The following is an 18054-nucleotide window of genomic DNA, read 5'->3' as shown; positions in this document are numbered from 1 at the left end:
AAGACATTTTTTTGCTCATGATCATGACTTGCAAAATTCATCGATTTATACGAATATCGATTTGCTGCCTCTAAATATATTGATCCTGCAGCATCTAGGTATCTATAATTTCTCACAGAACACCAATTCCAAACCTTTCTCAAACCTAAGAAGATAAAAAATGCCCAAACTGTAAGTCACTCTATCTATTTACAGTGCGTTCTTGCCCTCTCATCGCCATGATTATGTACGTATGGGTATGACGCGGATTGTCCTTGAAGCGTTTGTTATGAAATGATGAGTTAACACAATAAGGTTGATAGAAAGTTTAAACTGTATGAAGTTTTCCACTTCCATTCAGGGTTGCCACTACTTTTTGAGAAAAGTCTGGAATGTTTTAAACTAAAAATCTGGCGAAATATATCAAGAAACATTTGAGCATATGTGATCCACCCAAACATATTTTCATAATTCAAGTTCTGTCGTTGATAAATATGAATTTCCATCTCATTTTCTCGGACCGTGATTTTCTTATTTTTAGCAGGAATCTAAAATGCGTAGATGGCGCTCTGTACGATATGTTACGTAGATGGTGTTTACTAAGATAAGGGAATGAAAGTATAGATGATGATTATACTGATCAAATCCTCACAGTTTTACCAGATAACAGTCTGTAAAAACCTAGTTAAACTTTTGAAATTGTCTACACCTAATTCGACTTTTGATCATCAATTGGACCTGACGACAGCGCGAAAACAAAATGGGGACCCAGTAAAGCTTTTTTATTTTACTCGGCATGGTATAGAGGATATCAATTTTAAAATGTTTATTAAAACATTAAAACACATTTTAGCGGAAAAAAGTTTGGTTTTTCGAGTTAGCAATTTAATTTACTTTTAGATTAACAACACGAAAAATGAATTATTTTGATTAAAAAAGTGTTGTTAAATAGCCTAACACATAGCTCTCCAAAATTCTAACCCTACGTCTTTAAAAGTTTTAAGAATACTACTGTCAATAACATTTTCAAAGCATTTAAAAATATACCTACTTCCTATCTTCACCATGTTGAAATACAGTGATTTCACGCACACGTCCGCCTCCACCAGATGGAAGCAGCGCGGCAACCAAGATAACATTTCTAACAATGCAGTTTGGGTCAAATATTTGTCACCAGTAAATATCGACAATCTCATGTATGGGATACTTAAGCATTCTACTACCAAAGCATTCTAAAAATGATCGGTGGATTTAATTTTTTTTAAGTGATAATGAATCCAGTTAGATCAGGAATAGAAAATATAGAATTATCTGTAACAATGGGAATCATGACATCATCTCTTTCGCATAAAAACGATCATCAAACATTATTTCATTAACTTCAATAAGTAGAAACAAATAATCATCGAGACCCAGAACCTATCAAAGGCAAAAAACAAAATACATTCATTCCGCCGCACCAATAGGCCAATGATAAAGCAACATTAACGAGAAGACTTTGGGAGATATTTTATTCACTACGAGAACTGAAATAAAGAGATATACTATCAAACCGTTCATTCTTCATACTTCGACCTAGTGTTAACGAAGTTGAATATAAATTTAAAAATTACTCCACTGATACCGTGAGAAACTAAAATTCAAATATAATAAATATAAATATAATGAATATTGTTAATACATATCGACCAACTACCAACTACCAACTACCAGGAGAGGTTGACCAACTACCAGGAGAGCTATTTAAACACGGTGGTGAGGCACTGGCTAGAGCGCTGCACTGGGTCATTACCAAGATTTGGGAGGAGGAAGTTTTGCCGCAGGAGTGGATGGAAGGTGTCGTGTGTCCCATCTACAAAAAGGGCGATAAGCTGGATTGTAGCAACTACCGCGCAATCACATTGCTGAACGCCACCTACAAGGTACTCTCCCAAATTTTATGCCGTCGACTAGCACCAACTGCAAGGGAGTTCGTGGGGCAGTACCAGGCGGGTCCACCACGGACCAGGTGTTCGCCATTCGCCAAGTACTGCAGAAATGCCGCGAATACAACGTGCCCACACATCATCTATTCATCGACTTCAAAGCCGCATATGATACAATCGATCGGGACCAGCTATGGCAGCTAATGCACGAACACGGTTTTCCGGATAAACTGACACGGTTGATCAAAGCGACGATGGATCGGGTGATGTGCGTAGTTCGAGTTTCAGGGGCATTCTCGAGTCCCTTCGAAACCCGCAGAGGGTTACGGCAAGGTGATGGTCTTTCGTGTTTGCTATTCAACATCGCTTTGGAAGGGTAATACGAAGAGCAGGGATTAACACGAGTGGTACAATTTTCAATAAGTCCGTCCAGCTATTTGGTTTCGCCGACGACATAGATATTATGGCACGTAACTTTGAGAAGATGGAGGAAGCCTACATCAGACTGAAGAGGAAGCTAAGCGGATCGGACTAGTCATCAACACGTCGAAGACGAAGTACATGATAGGCAGAGGTTCAAGAGAAGACAATGTGAGCCACCCACCGCGAGTTTGCATCGGTGGTGACGAAATCGAGGTGGTAGAAGAATTTGTGTACTTGGGCTCACTGGTGACTGCCGAAAATGACACCAGCAGAGAAATTCGGAGACGCATAGTGGCTGGAAATCGTACGTACTTTGGACTCCGCAAGACGCTCCGATCGAATAGAGTTCGCCGCCGTACCAAACTGACAATCTACAAAACGCTAATTAGACCGGTAGTCCTCTACGGACACGAGACCTGGACGATGCTCGTGGAGGACCAACGCGCACTTGGAGTTTTCGAAAGGAAAGTGCTGCGTACCATCTATGGTGGGGTGCAGATGGCGGACGGTACGTGGAGGAGGCGAATGAACCACGAATTGCATCAGCTGTTGGGAGAACCATCCATCGTTCACACCGCGAAAATCGGACGACTGTGATGGGCCGGGCACGTAGCCAGAATGTCGGACAGTAACCCGGTGAAAATGGTTCTCGACAACGATCCGACGGGCACAAGAAGGCGAGGTGCGCAGCGGGCAAGGTGGATCGATCAGGTGGAAGATGACTTGCGGACCCTCCGTAGACTGCGTGGTTGGCGACGTGTAGCCATGGACCGAGCCGAATGGAGAAGACTCTTATATACCGCACAGGCCACTTCGGCCTTAGTCTGAATAAATAAATAATAAATAATACATATCGAAAAAAACAATGAAACAACATTGCATACCTATTTATACCATTGTATAGGTATACCCCAAAATTCATATGCGCAAAAAAACGAATCTTATGAATAATGTGACCAGCAAGCGTCCTGCGGAACGCGGGACACCTGTCTGGATTGCGTCACTGGCTCGAAAATGAATCTTCCAAAAAAGCATTTCGCATAGATTTCGGCCCAAAAAAAATAAAAAATATTTGTAAGGCTGTATAATTTGAAATAAATTGGTAAAACGAAATTGAAAAATGCAAATGAAGTTGAAAAACGCGGGACGTCTGGTCACATTACTTATGAAATATTTAGAAATTATGCAGGACTGGTCATCACGTTCTATCTGTTCAAATAAAACGCACAATAGTCGTTATGTTTAAATATCAAAATCGCATATTTAATTTCAACTATTTCATCGTCTGGTTCATACAAAACAAAAAAATGTAACTCAAAAGGAACTCTATCATTACACATGCACAACTTAAATGGCAAATCACAAACTTGCAATTCATGAAACTCATCATATTTACACGAAACAAACATGGCAGTGTTTTGTGGAGGATTTTACCAATTATCCCACGCTGAGACTGGTTAGCTGAGTGTTCGGAAAGGGGGTTCAATAGCACAGAAGAAGCGTGAAGTATTGCAGAACGTTAGTTTACTTGGAGGGGGGAAAGAGTCTGACGAAGGGTCTGTAAGATTGCTGGTTGAGGTCAGGTTGGCATTTATCACAGGTTGCTTAATTGCAGTATGGGAAGTTCGGGCAGCTGTGCGGGGAGACTCCGGCTGGGTACTGGCGCTCGGTGTATCCTGGCAGGGGAGCAACCTGTGGGGCTCCAGCAGGGGCAGAGTTATCACAGAAGGGATAGTTGGGGCAGGTGTGTGGGTTCACTCCAGCTGGGTACCTGGGTGATTGATGAGTTATTATTTGCATACATAGTGGGACGATTGAGAATTTTTGACTTACTTGTCACCGCCGGCAGTTGGTGCTGGTGCTGCAGCCAAATGGTTGCTAGCTGGGCCAGTGACAGCTGGGTAGGAGTTCCAATGTGGCTGAGCATTCCAAGCTGGAGCAGCTGGCTGTTGGTTCCAGGAATGAGCCGCAGGTTGTGGGTTCCACGAGTGGGTAGCGGGCTGTGGGTTCCAAGCTGGCTGAGGATTCCAGGCTGGGGCGGCTGGTTGAGCGTTCCAGGCTGGGGCAGCCGGCTGGGCGTTCCAGTTCGGGTTCCAGTGGTTGTTGGCATGGCTGGCCGCTGGGTTTTGGTTATGCAGAGCGGCGTTGTCGCAGTTCGGATACGACGGGCAGGCATTAGGGTTTACGCCAGCGGGATATCGGGCAGCTTCTTGGTGCTGAGGAGCAGCAATAGCTACAGCGGCTAACGCCAGAACAGCGATCTGCGGAATGCAAGAGGATAGAACTTGAATTTAGCTTCGCTTAATAGTATTGAATGATGGCACAATTATTTATACAAAAAGGTACACATTAATGTTCGTTTTGGGACTCATTTTAAACTAAAATTTTACAATAGAAACGACAATTTTGTAATTGCCAAACACATCATGGGATATGAGTGGTTCTCAACATGGATCTCTTGTATTCAGTTCAGTAAATTTTATTTCACTGGAGATTTAGAGCAGTTCGTTTCGCTGTCTGAATAATCTGCAAGGTCAGAGTCTTTCTAGAGTATCAGTGAAGCATCGCAGTCAATATTTTGTATGGTACTTTAAGGCTTTTCGGACTTTTTCTTTGAAACAATTTGCGCAGGACAAGTTCGACATCATTTTTTTTTTAAGTTTTTAATTTGTTTGAACAAAATTTAAAAATAGCTACGATCAAATAAGTGCATCTTACATTAAAATGAGTTTGATGGAGTGGTTGTTAGTTTATTGTGTGGCTCTTAATGGCCGGAACGAAGTTATGACAGCGACTCTCCGTAGATGCGTGTGTACGCCGAGGAGGTCTGACTAGAAGGGGCAACGTCATGGCTTGCTGCTCGCCGATTGACACGCTGATGTGTGATTTTATTAACACACGCTGAAGGCATTTTACTCAAACCCCACATTTCCTTTATTCTCTCATTGACTTTCGAGTCCCGTTGTAAAAAGTACAACACCTTCAAAAACAGCACGCTTCTCGTTCACTACAGAAGCGGGACTGCGTGAGCGATCAGGACCAAGCGAGTCCCGAAAGGCCAAAAACGCAAAAAAAAATCTTCTAGCATAGGATGCAATGCTTGTTTTTCTCCTGGGTTATTTAAATGAGACGAAGGTGAATATCGGTAGCAATTGAGCAACCGGTTAACTCTATTGAAAACTGCACACCAAAATAAACTTGACTCAACATCATGGTTTTAATAAGGACTGTATCGAAAATAAGTTATCCACTTTCAAAGTGTTACTGCTCAGAAGCTTATGAAGGAATTGGTTTGTTTTACCCTGCATTTAATGTATTCGTATGGTAAGATTCAAATCAGAGTTTGTTTGTTTGTTGAAAATTTGTTGTTTCCGATGTATAGCAAATTGAAAATGATATCGAAATTCGAATTTTGGACACATGGCTCCGTAAAAAGGGCATCGAGATGGATAATTTGACCAAGCGTTTCACTATCCACCTCCAAAGGTAAAAATTCATGGTCAACAAGCTTGGGGAATACTACACGTTCGCTAATCTGTCGAAAAAGGAAGAAAATCAAGTTCATGTTACCGGAATTTGGACCAGAAAATAATAATGTTATAAAACGAGGCAATTTTAAGCCGTTTTTTGACCAGTACAAAAAATGCTTGAATAAATGTTCATTCAGTATTATATTTTTTCATAAAACTTGACAAACAGAATTAACATATATTGCTAGACAAATGTTTATACATTTTTAAAATTCATCCGATTTTATTCGAACAAAATAATGTGGATAACTTATTTTCGATACAGTCCTTACCAGAACAATGATTCAGAGTGTGGGTTCCACAACTGTGGGCCACGAAAGATAAAACGTGATTCATACTTTCGTTGGATGATTAGAGAAGAACAAATTTACGAAACCAATGGCCTTCTTTTATTTGTCAAATACAATGACAATTTCTTCAAAAATAAAACATTCCAAATCTTATCTTCGAGATGCGTCTTGTGATTTCGCAAACCACAAACCATTTTCCGACGGTCTTCGAGACGCGTCTTGTGATTTTGCAAACCACAAACCATTATCCGACGGTCTCGGGGCAACGTCATGGCTTGCTGCTCGCCGATTGAAACGGTGATGTGTGATTATATTTACTCACCCTGAAGGTATGTTACTCAAACCCCACATTTATGTATCCAAGTCGGTCATAATCCGGGGGACCTCCGGAATGGTTATTTTTTAGTATGTCGTGTAACACCTTAGACTACATGATTTAACAAAACAATAATTGGAATGATATTTTTAAGGGTTCTTGTGCAACTCGGGTTCAATCTGGACACAATCCGGGGGATCCCGGAATGGCCATTGAGCCAAAATATATCGGGAGACACCTCAAACTTCGTGATTCTACAAAGTAATGATGGGAATGATATTATCAGGGCTCCTGGGCCACTCGGGTTTAATCCAGCCACATCGGCCACGAGGACCTTCGGAATGGCCATTTCCTAAATTGACCCAAAATATGTCGTGCCTCAAACTTCATGATTTCACAAAGCATGGAAATAATATTTTCAGGGTTTTTGAGCCCCTCGGGTTTAATTTAGGCTCAATTTAAGAAATAGCCATTCTGAAGGTCCCCCGATTTGTGGCCGCATTGAACCCGAGTTACCCAGGAACCCTAAAAATATCATTCCCATCATTGTTTTGTGCAATCATGAAGTTTGAGGTGTCTACCGACTTATTTTGATTAAATTCAGGAAATTGCCATTCCGGAGGTCCCTTGGATTATGGCCGATGTGTTCAGATTGGCAAAGGCAACAAAATAAAATTTCCATGAAGAATTAGAAATTTTCCTTAAAAATTTGGTTGAATTTTCACAAATATTGCAATTTTCACAAATATTGCAAAAGTGCCATAAACAATTAAGAATTTTCCACGAAACAAAATTAAATTATCTTTTTTAAAAGCAAAAATTGCATTTATAATATTTCCATAAAAAAATCAGAATGTTCTATGGAAACAAAATACAAAATTTCCATAAAAAATCAATATTCCCTCAAATTTTTTTTCCATGAAAAAATGAAAAAAAAATCATATTTTTATAATAAAAATGAGTTGGTCTGTGTTCGTATCCGCATAACTGGGTTTTCTTCATTCCTTCTTTAGTTACGGAAAACCGTTAACAAAGTTGAAAGTCTAATCTTCAATAGGTAAAATACGACATAATTAGATTCAGTACTGAAATGTAAAAATGAGAAATCAGCTTCTAGGACTGTTCAGTTTATAAAGAGTACACTTTGTGTTGTTGATATTCTTTTGACTCATTCTCTAATGACAAATTGGTGTTTTGTAAGTTGATTCTATCATCTGACCTTCTTGAAATGAAATCCAATTATTACCGAAACAATTCAGATTTAGAAAATGCCGAAATTTACTGACGCTGCAAACATAACTGTCCCATCTTTGCTTGATTTATGCTTTTGATATGTTTTTTATGATATCATTGTTTATCATTTAAATAATTTTAAATAATTTTGTGAATACACCGCTTCTATTTTTTACGAAATTTTCAATTCAGTAGATTCTGGGGGGAAACTTATGTTTATTTGAAATTCTATGAACTTTGATAATTGGTACCTTTTTGTTGAATTCAAACTGTTTTATTGTAAACAAAAAATGACACTCGATTGACAGTGTATTGTAATACACAATAAAGCAAATTCCATTATAATGACTAATCCGTCTTTTTTATATCGCTGTGGAAAAGTATATTCTCCATAAAATGAACAGTCCTTAGGTAAAAATGATGAAATAAAAGAAATTTACTTGGACGTATGAAAAAAATGTTCATGTATCTATCACAGCAAAAAAAATATTAATATGGTGAAACGTAACTTTTGGCAACGTACCCAAAAATCATATGTAATTGCAGATTTGATGTAATTTCACCGCACTTACAATGTTTTATTACATCGCTCACCGTAAATCATCATCGCCAAAAAGAATTTTTAGCTACACCAAACAAATATAAAATTACCTACAAAATTTGATAATATTACTTCAGAAATGATTGAATTAGCTCCCTACGCATAAGCAACTTAATTTTACGTCGAATCAATGCTGCTATCACGTTCATAAAGTTGTAATGAATTGACGCGTCAGCCATGACAGCGAGAAGAAAATTGTCCGAACTTGTTGGTGATAATTGTGCTTGCTTGATTAAAAATCGGCAGCACATGATAAAAAATCTCCTGGATTATACCTTTAACCTCCGATCGGAAAATAGTAACGTCGTGCAGCTAAAAAGCAAATCTGCAGGTAAGTTTCTATTTAGATAATTTCAATCCTCCGCCGGGCGGGAGAAAAAGTAAGAAATGTTTTGATTGCAGGTACAGAATTTGATCCACCACTTTTCCAAAATCTCGAAACCGTTCCGCCAGCCAAAAATCAAGGAGTACAGCTACCAGGAGGAAGCGATTGGTCTTTGAAATTTGAAACGGGACTGGTTGACGGATGATATTGATCTGAGATTGTTACCGATGAATCTGCAGGTTTGTATCTGTTTGTATTTCGGAGATACATAAATTCAAACCACCGAAAGAATGCAAATTATTTTAGTTGCAGATTATCATCACAGAGTTTGGACCTACCACTCTGATATTTGAAAAAATCAAAAACTCAGCGGTTATCAGTAAGTAAATTATTCCGGAATCGATTCACAATTTACCAGCTAGATGAAATTAGGTTCAGAATTTTACCCAAAGAAAAACAAAAAATATATGTACGAGCTGTTGTGGTGGTGTGAAACCCGGGATCTTACTGCTGGAAGACGAAAAGCTGAAATTTTGCGTTTGATTGATTTGCTGTAGCTTGATTGACGGTTTTACGTTTACTGCATACTGCGAAATTTTAAAAACAAACTTTTACAGTGAATCCATGCTCCATGGTTCGATATCGATTAATGGAAACAAATTATGTCATATGAAAACATATTTTCTGGGTTACACTGATGGTCCCTTTCAACAGCATTCATCGGATTTTCTCTTACCTTTGATAGATACGTATTTCGACCACAACAGTAAGGTTATCTTCACTGTCAGTGTCAATAACTTCGAGTTAACAGTTTAAAAATTTTAAATTTTATTTTTTTTTAATCTTTTAATTTTTTTTAAATTTTAATTTTTTTAAAAATTTTAAATCTTTCAATTTATAAATTAACTTGAAATTTTCAACTTTAAATTTTAAATTTTATTTTAAATTTTAAATTTTAAATTTGAAATTTTAAATTTTAAATTTTAAATTTTAAATTTTACATTTTAAATTTTAAATTTTAAATTTTAAATTTAAATTTTAAATTTTAAATTTTAAATTTTAAATTTTAAATTTTAAATTTTAAATTTTAAATTTTAAATTTTAAATTTTAAATTTTAAATTTTAAATTTTAAATTTTAAATTTTAAATTTTAAATTTTAAATTTTAAATTTTAAATTTTAAATTTTAAATTTTAAATTTAAATTTTAAATTTTAAATTTTAAATTTTAAATTTTAAATTTTAAATTTTAAATTTTAAATTTTAAATTTTAAATTTTAAATTTTAAATTTTAAATTTTAAATTTTAAATTTTAAATTTTAAATTTTAAATTTTAAATTTTAAATTTTAAATTTTAAATTTTAAATTTTAAATTTTAAATTTTAAATTTTAAATTTTAAATTTTAAATTTTAAATTTTAAATTTTAAATTTTAAATTTTAAATTTTAAATTTTAAATTTTAAATTTTAAATTTTAAATTTTAAATTTTAAATTTTAAATTTTAAATTTTAAATTTTAAATTTTAAATTTTAAATTTTAAATTTAAATTTTAAATTTTAAATTTTAAATTTTAAATTTTAAATTTTAAATTTTAAATTTTAAATTTTAAATTTTAAATTTTAAATTTTAAATTTTAAATTTTAAATTTTAAATTTTAAATTTTAAATTTTAAATTTTAAATTTTAAATTTAAATAAATTTTAAATTTTAAATTTTAAATTTTAAATTTTAAATTTTAAATTTTAAATTTTAAATCTTAAATTTTGAATTTTGAATTTTAAATTTTAAATTGTAAATTTTAAATTTTAAATTTTAAATTTTAAATTTTATATTTTAAATTTTAAATTTTTAATTTAAATTTTAAATTTTAAATTTTAAATTTTAAATTTTAAATTTTAAATTTTAAATTTTAAATTTTAAATTTTAAATTTTAAATTTTAAATTTTAAATTTTAAATTTTAAATTTTAAATTTTAAATTTTAAATTTTAAATTTTAAATTTTAAATTTTAAATTTTAAATTTTAAATTTTAAATTTTAAGTTTTAAATTTTAAATTTTAAATTTTAAATTTCAAAATTTAAATTTTAGGAGTTCTATCAAAAGTTCTTTCAGGAATTCGTTCGGAAGTTCCTCCAGGAATTCCTTCAAAAGTTCCAGCAGAAATTCGGCTGAAAGTCCCTCCAGGAATGCATCCGTAAGTTCTTTCAGGAATTCCTCCGAAAAATCCTCCAGGGGTTCCTCGGAAAACTTCTCCAGGAATTCCACTTCAATTTTCAAATTTCAAGTTTCTCCTCCAGGAGTTCTTTTTTTCGGAAAACTTCTCCAGGAATTCCACTTCAATTTTCAAATTTCAAGTTTCTCCTCCAGGAGTTCTTTTTTTCGGAAAACTTCTCCAGGAATTCCACTTCAATTTTCAAATTTCAAGTTTCTCCTCCAGGAGTTCTTTCGAGAGTTCCTTTTGGAATCCCTCCGAAAGTTTCTCAAGGAATTCCTCCCATAGTTCTTTCGGAAGTACCTCCAGGAATTCCTCCGGAACATCTCTTAAAAGTTCCTCCAAGAATTCCTCCCGAAGTTCCTCCAGGAATTCCTCTGGAATTTCCTCTGGAAGTTCCTCCGAAAATTCCTCCGGAAGTTCCTCCAGTAATTCTCCCAAAATTCCGCCAGAAGTTCCTCCGGAAGTTCCTCCAAGAATTCCTTCGGAAGTTTCTCGAAGAATTTATCCGGAAGTTCCTCCAGTAATTCCTCCCGAATCTCCGCCAGGAATTCCTCCGGAAGTTCCTCCAGGAATTCCTCCGGAAGTTTCTCAAAGAATTTATCCGGAAGTTCTCCATGGTATTCCTCCGGAAGTTCCTTCAGCTATTCATCCGAAAGTTCCTCCATCAATTCCTCCAAAAGTTTCTTCAGGATATGTCCGAAAGTTTCGCCAGAAAGTCGTCCGAAAGTTCCTCCAAGAATTTCCCTGAAAGTTTCTCCAAAAGTTCTACCGATAATTTTTCAAGGAATCCGGCCGAAAGCTTTCCCAGGTATTTATCCGGAAGTTCTTGCAGGAATTCCTCCTAAAAATCCTCCAGGGATTCCTCCGAAAGCTTTTCCAGGAATTTCTCTTCAATTTCCTCGCAGAATCCCTCCTAGAGTTCCTCTCGGATTCCTTACGAAAGTTCATCCAGGAGTTCCTTCGAAAGATCATCCAAGAGATCCTCCGAAAGTTGCTACAAATATTCCTTCGAAAGATATACCCGGGAATCGATTAAAAGTTCCTCCAAAAATTTCTTCGAAAGAGACTCCGGCAATGTTTCCGGAAGTTCCTCTTAAAGTTCATCCAGGAATTCATCCGGAGGTTCCTCTAGTTCGTCAGAAAGTTCCTCCTGGAATTCGTCCAAAAGCTCCTCCAGGAATTGGTTCAAAAGTTCCTACAGGAATGCCACCGGAGTTTCTTCAGGAATTCTTCCGAAAGTTCTTCCAGAGCCTTCTCCAAAAATTCCCCCATAGTTCTATCAGGAATTCTTCCGAAAGTTCCTCCAGGAATTCCTCAGAAAGCTCCTCCAGGAATTCCTCAGGAAGTTTCTCTAGAAATTCTTCTGGAAGTTCCTCCAGGAAATCCTTCAAAAGTTCCAGCGGGAGTTCTTCCAAAGGTTACTTCAGGAATTCGTTCGGAAGTTCCTCCTGGAATTCCTTAAATAGTCTCTCTTGGAATTCGGCTGAAAGTCCCTCCAGGAATTCATCCGGAAGTTCTTTCAGGAATTCCTCCGAAAAACCCTCCAGGGATTTCTCCGAAAACTCCTCCAGGAATTCCAACGAAATATTTTCTCTTATTATTTCTCCATTTTTTTAATGAATTCACACAAAAAAAAACCCTTTATGAATTCCTCCAGAATATACAGAAGTTCTTCCAAGAATTTTCGCAAAGATTTCTTCACAATTCTTTCAGATACCTCTCCATAAATTCAGTTGAAGATATTTCCGAAAATATCTCCCGAAATTTCACAAAAATTTATTCCGAAGCATCGTTTTGAAACTCTATCAGAAACTCCTTAAAGTATTCTTTAGAAAATGACATAAAAAAATAAATTTTAATAATCGGATAAATCTAATTAATGGCCGCAGTAGTTCTAATTCCCCAATAAAAAAATTATCAGATGAATTCCCCGAGGAAATACTTTAGGAATGTTCAGGAGAATTTCTGGAGGAACTCCTAAGGTATACCAAATCGATTCTTCGGTGAAGTTCATGAAGGATCTTCTAAAGGACTTTCTGGAGGAACTTCGGAGGAACTTTGGTATGAATTCCTGGAGGAACTTTTGGATGAATTCATGGAGGAACTTCCGGAGGAATTCCTGGAGGAACTAGCGAAGGAGTTCCTGGAGAAACATCCGGAAGAATTCCTGGCGGAACTTCCGCAAGACTTCCTGGAATTTCTGGAGACATCTTTCGAAGGAAATCGAAGAATATTTCCCGTAGAAAACCCGAAAAAAAATCCTGGAGAAACTTCAGAAGCAATACTTGGAGGAATTTCTGGAAGAGTTACCGTTGTAATTTTTAGAGGAACTTCAAGAGGAATCCCTGAAGGAACTTCAGGACGACTTCCGAGAGGATAATCCTGACGAATTGCTGGAGGAACATCCTGAAAAATTTCTGGAGAAACTTCTCTAAGAATACCTGGAGGAACTTTCGAATCAATTCTTTGAAGGTTTCCTAGTCGAACTTTCGGACGAATTTCTGGCGAAACTCTTGGACGAAGTCTTGGAAGAACTTTCGGATGAATCCTAAAAGAACTTCCGATTAAATTCCTGATGGAACTTTCGGAAGAACTTCTGGAGGAACTTCCTGAGTATTCTGGAGAAATTTTCGGAAGAATTCCTAATAAAACTATGGAAGAATTTTAAGAGATGTTCCTGGAGGAACTTCCGAAGGAATTCTTGGAGGAACTTCCGAAGGAATTATTGGAGGAACTTCCGAAGGAATTCCTGGAGGAACTTTTGAAGGAATTCCTGGAGGAACTTTCGAAGGAATTCCTGGAGGAATTTCCGAAGAAATTTCTGAAAGAAAATCCTGAAACAACTTCTGAAGGAAATCTTGAAGGAACTTCCAAAGGAATTCCTGGAAGAACTTCTGCAGGAAATCTTGAAGGAACTTCCAAAGGAATTCCTGGAGGAACTACTGAAGGAATTCCTGGAGAAACTTCCGAAGGAATTCCTGGAGGAACTTCCGAAGGAATTCCTGGAGGAACTTCCGAAGGAATTCCTGGAGAAACTTCCGAAGGAATTCCTGGAGGAACTTCCGAAGGAATTCCTGGAGGAACTTCCGAAGGAATTCCTGGAGGAACTTCCGGAAGAATTCCTGGAGGAACTACCAAAGGAATTCCTGGTGTAACTTTCAAATGAATTCCTTAAAGAACTTCCGAAGGAATTCCTGGAGGAACTTCCAAAGGAATTCCTTAAGGATCATCCGAAGAAAATCCTGGAGGAAATGCCGCAAAAATTCCTTGAGTTCGAACTACTGAAGGAATTCCTGGAGGAATTTCCGAAGGAAATCCTGGAGGAACTTCCGAAGGAATTCCTGGAGGAACTTCCGAAGGAATTCCTGGAGGAACTTCCGAAGGAATTCCTGGAGGAACTTCCGAAGGAATTCCTGGAGGAACTTCCGAAGGAATTCCTGGAGGAACTTCCGAAGGAATTCCTGGAGGAACTTCCGAAGGAATTCCTGGAGGAACTTCCGAAGGAATTCCTGGAGGAACTTCCGAAGGAATTCCTGGAGGAACTTCCGAAGGAATTCCTGGAGGAACTTCCGAAGGAATTCCTGGAGGAACTTCGAAGGAATTCCTGGAGGAACTTCCGAAGGAATTCCTGGAGGAACTTCCGAAGGAATTCCTGGAGGAACTTCCGAAGGAATTCCTGGAGGAACTTCCGAAGGAATTCCTGGAGGAAGTTCCGAAGGAATTCCTGGAGGAAGTTCGAAGGAATTCCTGGAGGAACCTCCGAAGGAATTGCTGGAGGAACTTCCGAAGGAATTCCTGGAGGAACTTCCGAAGGAATTCCTGGAGGAACTTCCGAAGGAATTCCTGGAGGAACTTCCGAAGGAATTCCTGGAGGAACTTCCGAAGAAATTCCTGGAGGAACTTCCGAAGGAATTCCTGGAGAAACTTCCGAAGGAATTCCTGGAGGAACTTCAGAAGGAATTCCTGGAGGAACTTCCGAAGGAATTCCTGGAGGAAGTTCCGAAGGAATTCCTGCAGGAACCTCCGAAGGAATTGCTGGAGGAACTTCCGAAGGAATTCCTGGAGGAACTTTTGAAGGAATTCCTGAAGGAACTTTCGAAGGAATTCCTGGAGGAATTTCCGAAGGAATTTCTGGAGGAACTTCCGAAGGAATTTCGGGAGGAACTTCCGAAGGAAATCCTGAAACAACTTCTGAAGGAAATCTTGAAGGAACTTCCAAAGGAATTCCTGGAAGAACTTCCAAAGGAATTCCTGGAAGAACTACTGCAGTAATTCCTGGAAGAACTTTCTAAGGAATTCCTGGAGGAACTACCGAAGGAATTCCTGGAGGAACTTCCGGAATAATTTCTGGAGGAAATTCTTGAGAAATTCCTGGAAGAACTTGCGGAGAATTCCTGGAGGAATTTCCGCAGGAATTTCAGGAGGAACTTGCGAAGGAATTCCTGGAGAAACTCCCTGGAGAGACTTTCGGAACAATTCCAGAACAAGCTTTCGGAAAAATCACTAGAGTATCTTCCGAGGGAAGAATTTGAGGAACAATTTGTGAACGAATTTCTGGAGGATCCTCCAATTAAAAACGAAAATTAAAAATTGAAATTTAAACATAAAACTTGAAGTGAAATATTTAAAATTCGAAAATTTGAAATTAAAATTGAAAATTTGAGGTTTAAGTAGTTGCGGATACAATAAAATGCGTTTTAAATAAATAAAATTTGATGTTATGCATCTAAAATGTATTTTGAGCATACAAAAAATCCGAATACCCCTAACCCCGCTGCCGAAAGCGGGATTCATTTTGACCGGTTTTTACGTCGCTTTTCCCAGTTACATCAACAATATTACGTCGAAAAAGAATTACATTGCTTTGATTTGAAGAAGAAAAATCAAGTACGTCAACTTTTTGTTACATCACTCAGATGTAATAAAACATGATATTTACGACGGCGATGATGTGCATCAAATCTGATGTGATATTACTTTTTATTTTTTACTGTGATAATCAATCAAATGTATCTATTAAAATCAGAGAACATAAATCAAGTGTGTAAATCTCCACCAAACTGAAATTAATAAAACCCAAAATGGCAAAAAATATCAGCATATCTCCAATAAGTTAGCCTTGCGAGCATAGGTAACTGTGGACTGTAGATCTGCCAATCCAGAGATGACGAGCTCGATGCTTCGTCCTATCTAAGATATTTACGGGTCAGAAACATTTTCGACTTCCGGGGTCTTGTGTATCCACTTTGTTTCTCACACGCTATTCATGCAGAAATCGTGGAAAAATGCATCAATAAGCACACAATAAGCAAGTAGGTGACAGATTTTATTTCCATTCGGTATACAATCTTGCAAGGTTTCATTACAAAACATGTGAGCTTTTTATACAGATACTGTATTAAAATGATACAAAACTGTGATATTTCAATACAATGATTGTATTAAAATATATTTGTTAGGGTGGCTCTAATTAGTATGGGAAAAACTTGTTTCAATTTTTTTGATGGGCCGCCCTCTTATTCGGTTCTATTTGATGCCTTGATGCTCTGGACAAAATTTCAGCCAAATCTGTCAACGTTTGGGCGGTGCTAAACTCGTTGGAATTTTATATGCAAAAATGTATGCAGTAACATCCAAAAACAGTGAATTGCCCATTGACGGCACAACTTACGATGAAGAACTATGATACTCATTCAGATCATGAAAAATGTAATACAGAATGTTATGCAGAAAACCGCGAGAGGATTAGAGTTTGCCCGACTAAGTTATTAGCATTTCTCTGAAGTGGGGTTTAAGCAAGTTTCGTTTCTTTTACCTTTCATAATTTCATAAATATACCACTACAACATAAATTCACCACTACAACACTCCTGTAAAATGCTAATATCTTTGCTTAATAAACTCTAATCTTCTCGCGGTTTTCAGCATAACATTCTGTATTTAATTCTACAAGAACTGAACGAGTATCATGGTTCTTGATCGTAAGTAGTGCCGTCCAACTGCAAATCACTGTTTTTGGATGTTTCTGCATACATTTTTTCATATAAACTTCCAACGAGTTTGGCACCATCCAAACGATGACCGATTTGGTTGAAATTTGGTCCAGAGCATCAGGGCATCAAATAAAACCGAATAAGAGGGCGGCTCAACAAAAAATTGAAAAAGTGTTTTTTGAGCCACCCTAATATTTGTACAGATTTTGCAAAGTTTGAATACAGAGCTGTATCGACATTTGTCATTTCCTGGTTAGGTCATATTTATATATAAATGTTTAATGAAAAGCACGAATTCGCCAATTTTGTATATGCCACGTTTCTATACAGAGTTGGTCAGGTTTGTAAGCTATTAAAAAGTTCTAGGTCTCAACTGCAGATGTTAAATGTAACTTCATACGTAGTGAAATTTCTTGGTATAGCGCATTGGAATACTATGAATCGAATTTGTCACATCCGTCTTCGTAGTAACATGTTTATATCGATAAATCTAAAATTGAATACTTCGATTATCATTATCTATAGATCATCACAATAAACTTCTTATGTTGTCAGATCATAACACTCAGCTTCTTATAAACATTCGCTCGATGTATGCGCTCATTAAACGCTACACATGGTTATAATTTGTAGAAATATTACACATATGAAGCTCACTTTTCCATTTCTTTGTATAAGCACTTATTTACGAATGATTTGCATGTCTCTAGCTTTTCAAATCCATGTGAAGTTTTCGTCAATGTTACTTCCTGGTTCTCACAGTATCACTAACTCATCTACATAAGAGTCCATCAAAACGAATCTTCACTATCTTCCAGATCATCATAAGCATTGCTTCATTTTTCACTCATCACCAGATCCTTACCATTTTGGAGTACATTTTTGCGATCTTTTATTTATTATTTCACACACTTCTGCTGGACTTTAGTGTTACCGGAACGGATTTTGTCGCTTAACACTAAACTTCCAATTGAGTACCGAACAAACTGATCTTAGGAGGATCAATTCCTGTCTTTTATACTAGTACCACACCCAGCCTGCCGCGCGCTCTCGGGTTCCAAAAGCGACGTTTCTGTGTTCTAACCTGACCCGGACGGGTCGGCCGGCATAGCATGGGTTAACTCTCTTTCCCCATCAGCACCTCGCGCGCAGCTTCGGGTATCGGCTTTGCAGCAGGGTAACCGCACACGGTGCTCGAGTGAAAGAGAACGACGCGACGAGCGCGGC

General features: G+C 37.0%; 1 protein-coding gene across 1 annotated transcript; it reads right to left on the bottom strand.

Moving 5' to 3' along the window:
* Positions 1 to 3563: 3563 nt before the first annotated feature.
* On the bottom strand, positions 3564 to 17852 carry LOC134212390 (uncharacterized). The gene is made up of 3 exons (XM_062690177.1): positions 17693 to 17852; positions 4161 to 4588; positions 3564 to 4098 (listed from the first exon to the last, which is right to left on the bottom strand). The coding sequence occupies exons 1-3, from the start codon at positions 17705 to 17707 to the stop codon at positions 3933 to 3935; spliced, it is 609 nt and encodes a 202-aa protein (XP_062546161.1). The 5' UTR covers positions 17708 to 17852; the 3' UTR covers positions 3564 to 3932.
* Between the last annotated feature and the right edge of the window lie 202 nt (positions 17853 to 18054).

The sequence above is a fragment of the Armigeres subalbatus genome, chromosome 2 (assembly GCF_024139115.2).
Source record: "Armigeres subalbatus isolate Guangzhou_Male chromosome 2, GZ_Asu_2, whole genome shotgun sequence".
NCBI lineage: Eukaryota > Metazoa > Arthropoda > Insecta > Diptera > Culicidae > Armigeres > Armigeres subalbatus.
The sequence above is the reverse complement of the archived record's forward strand: the minus strand, read 5'-3'. Positions and strand labels throughout refer to the sequence as shown.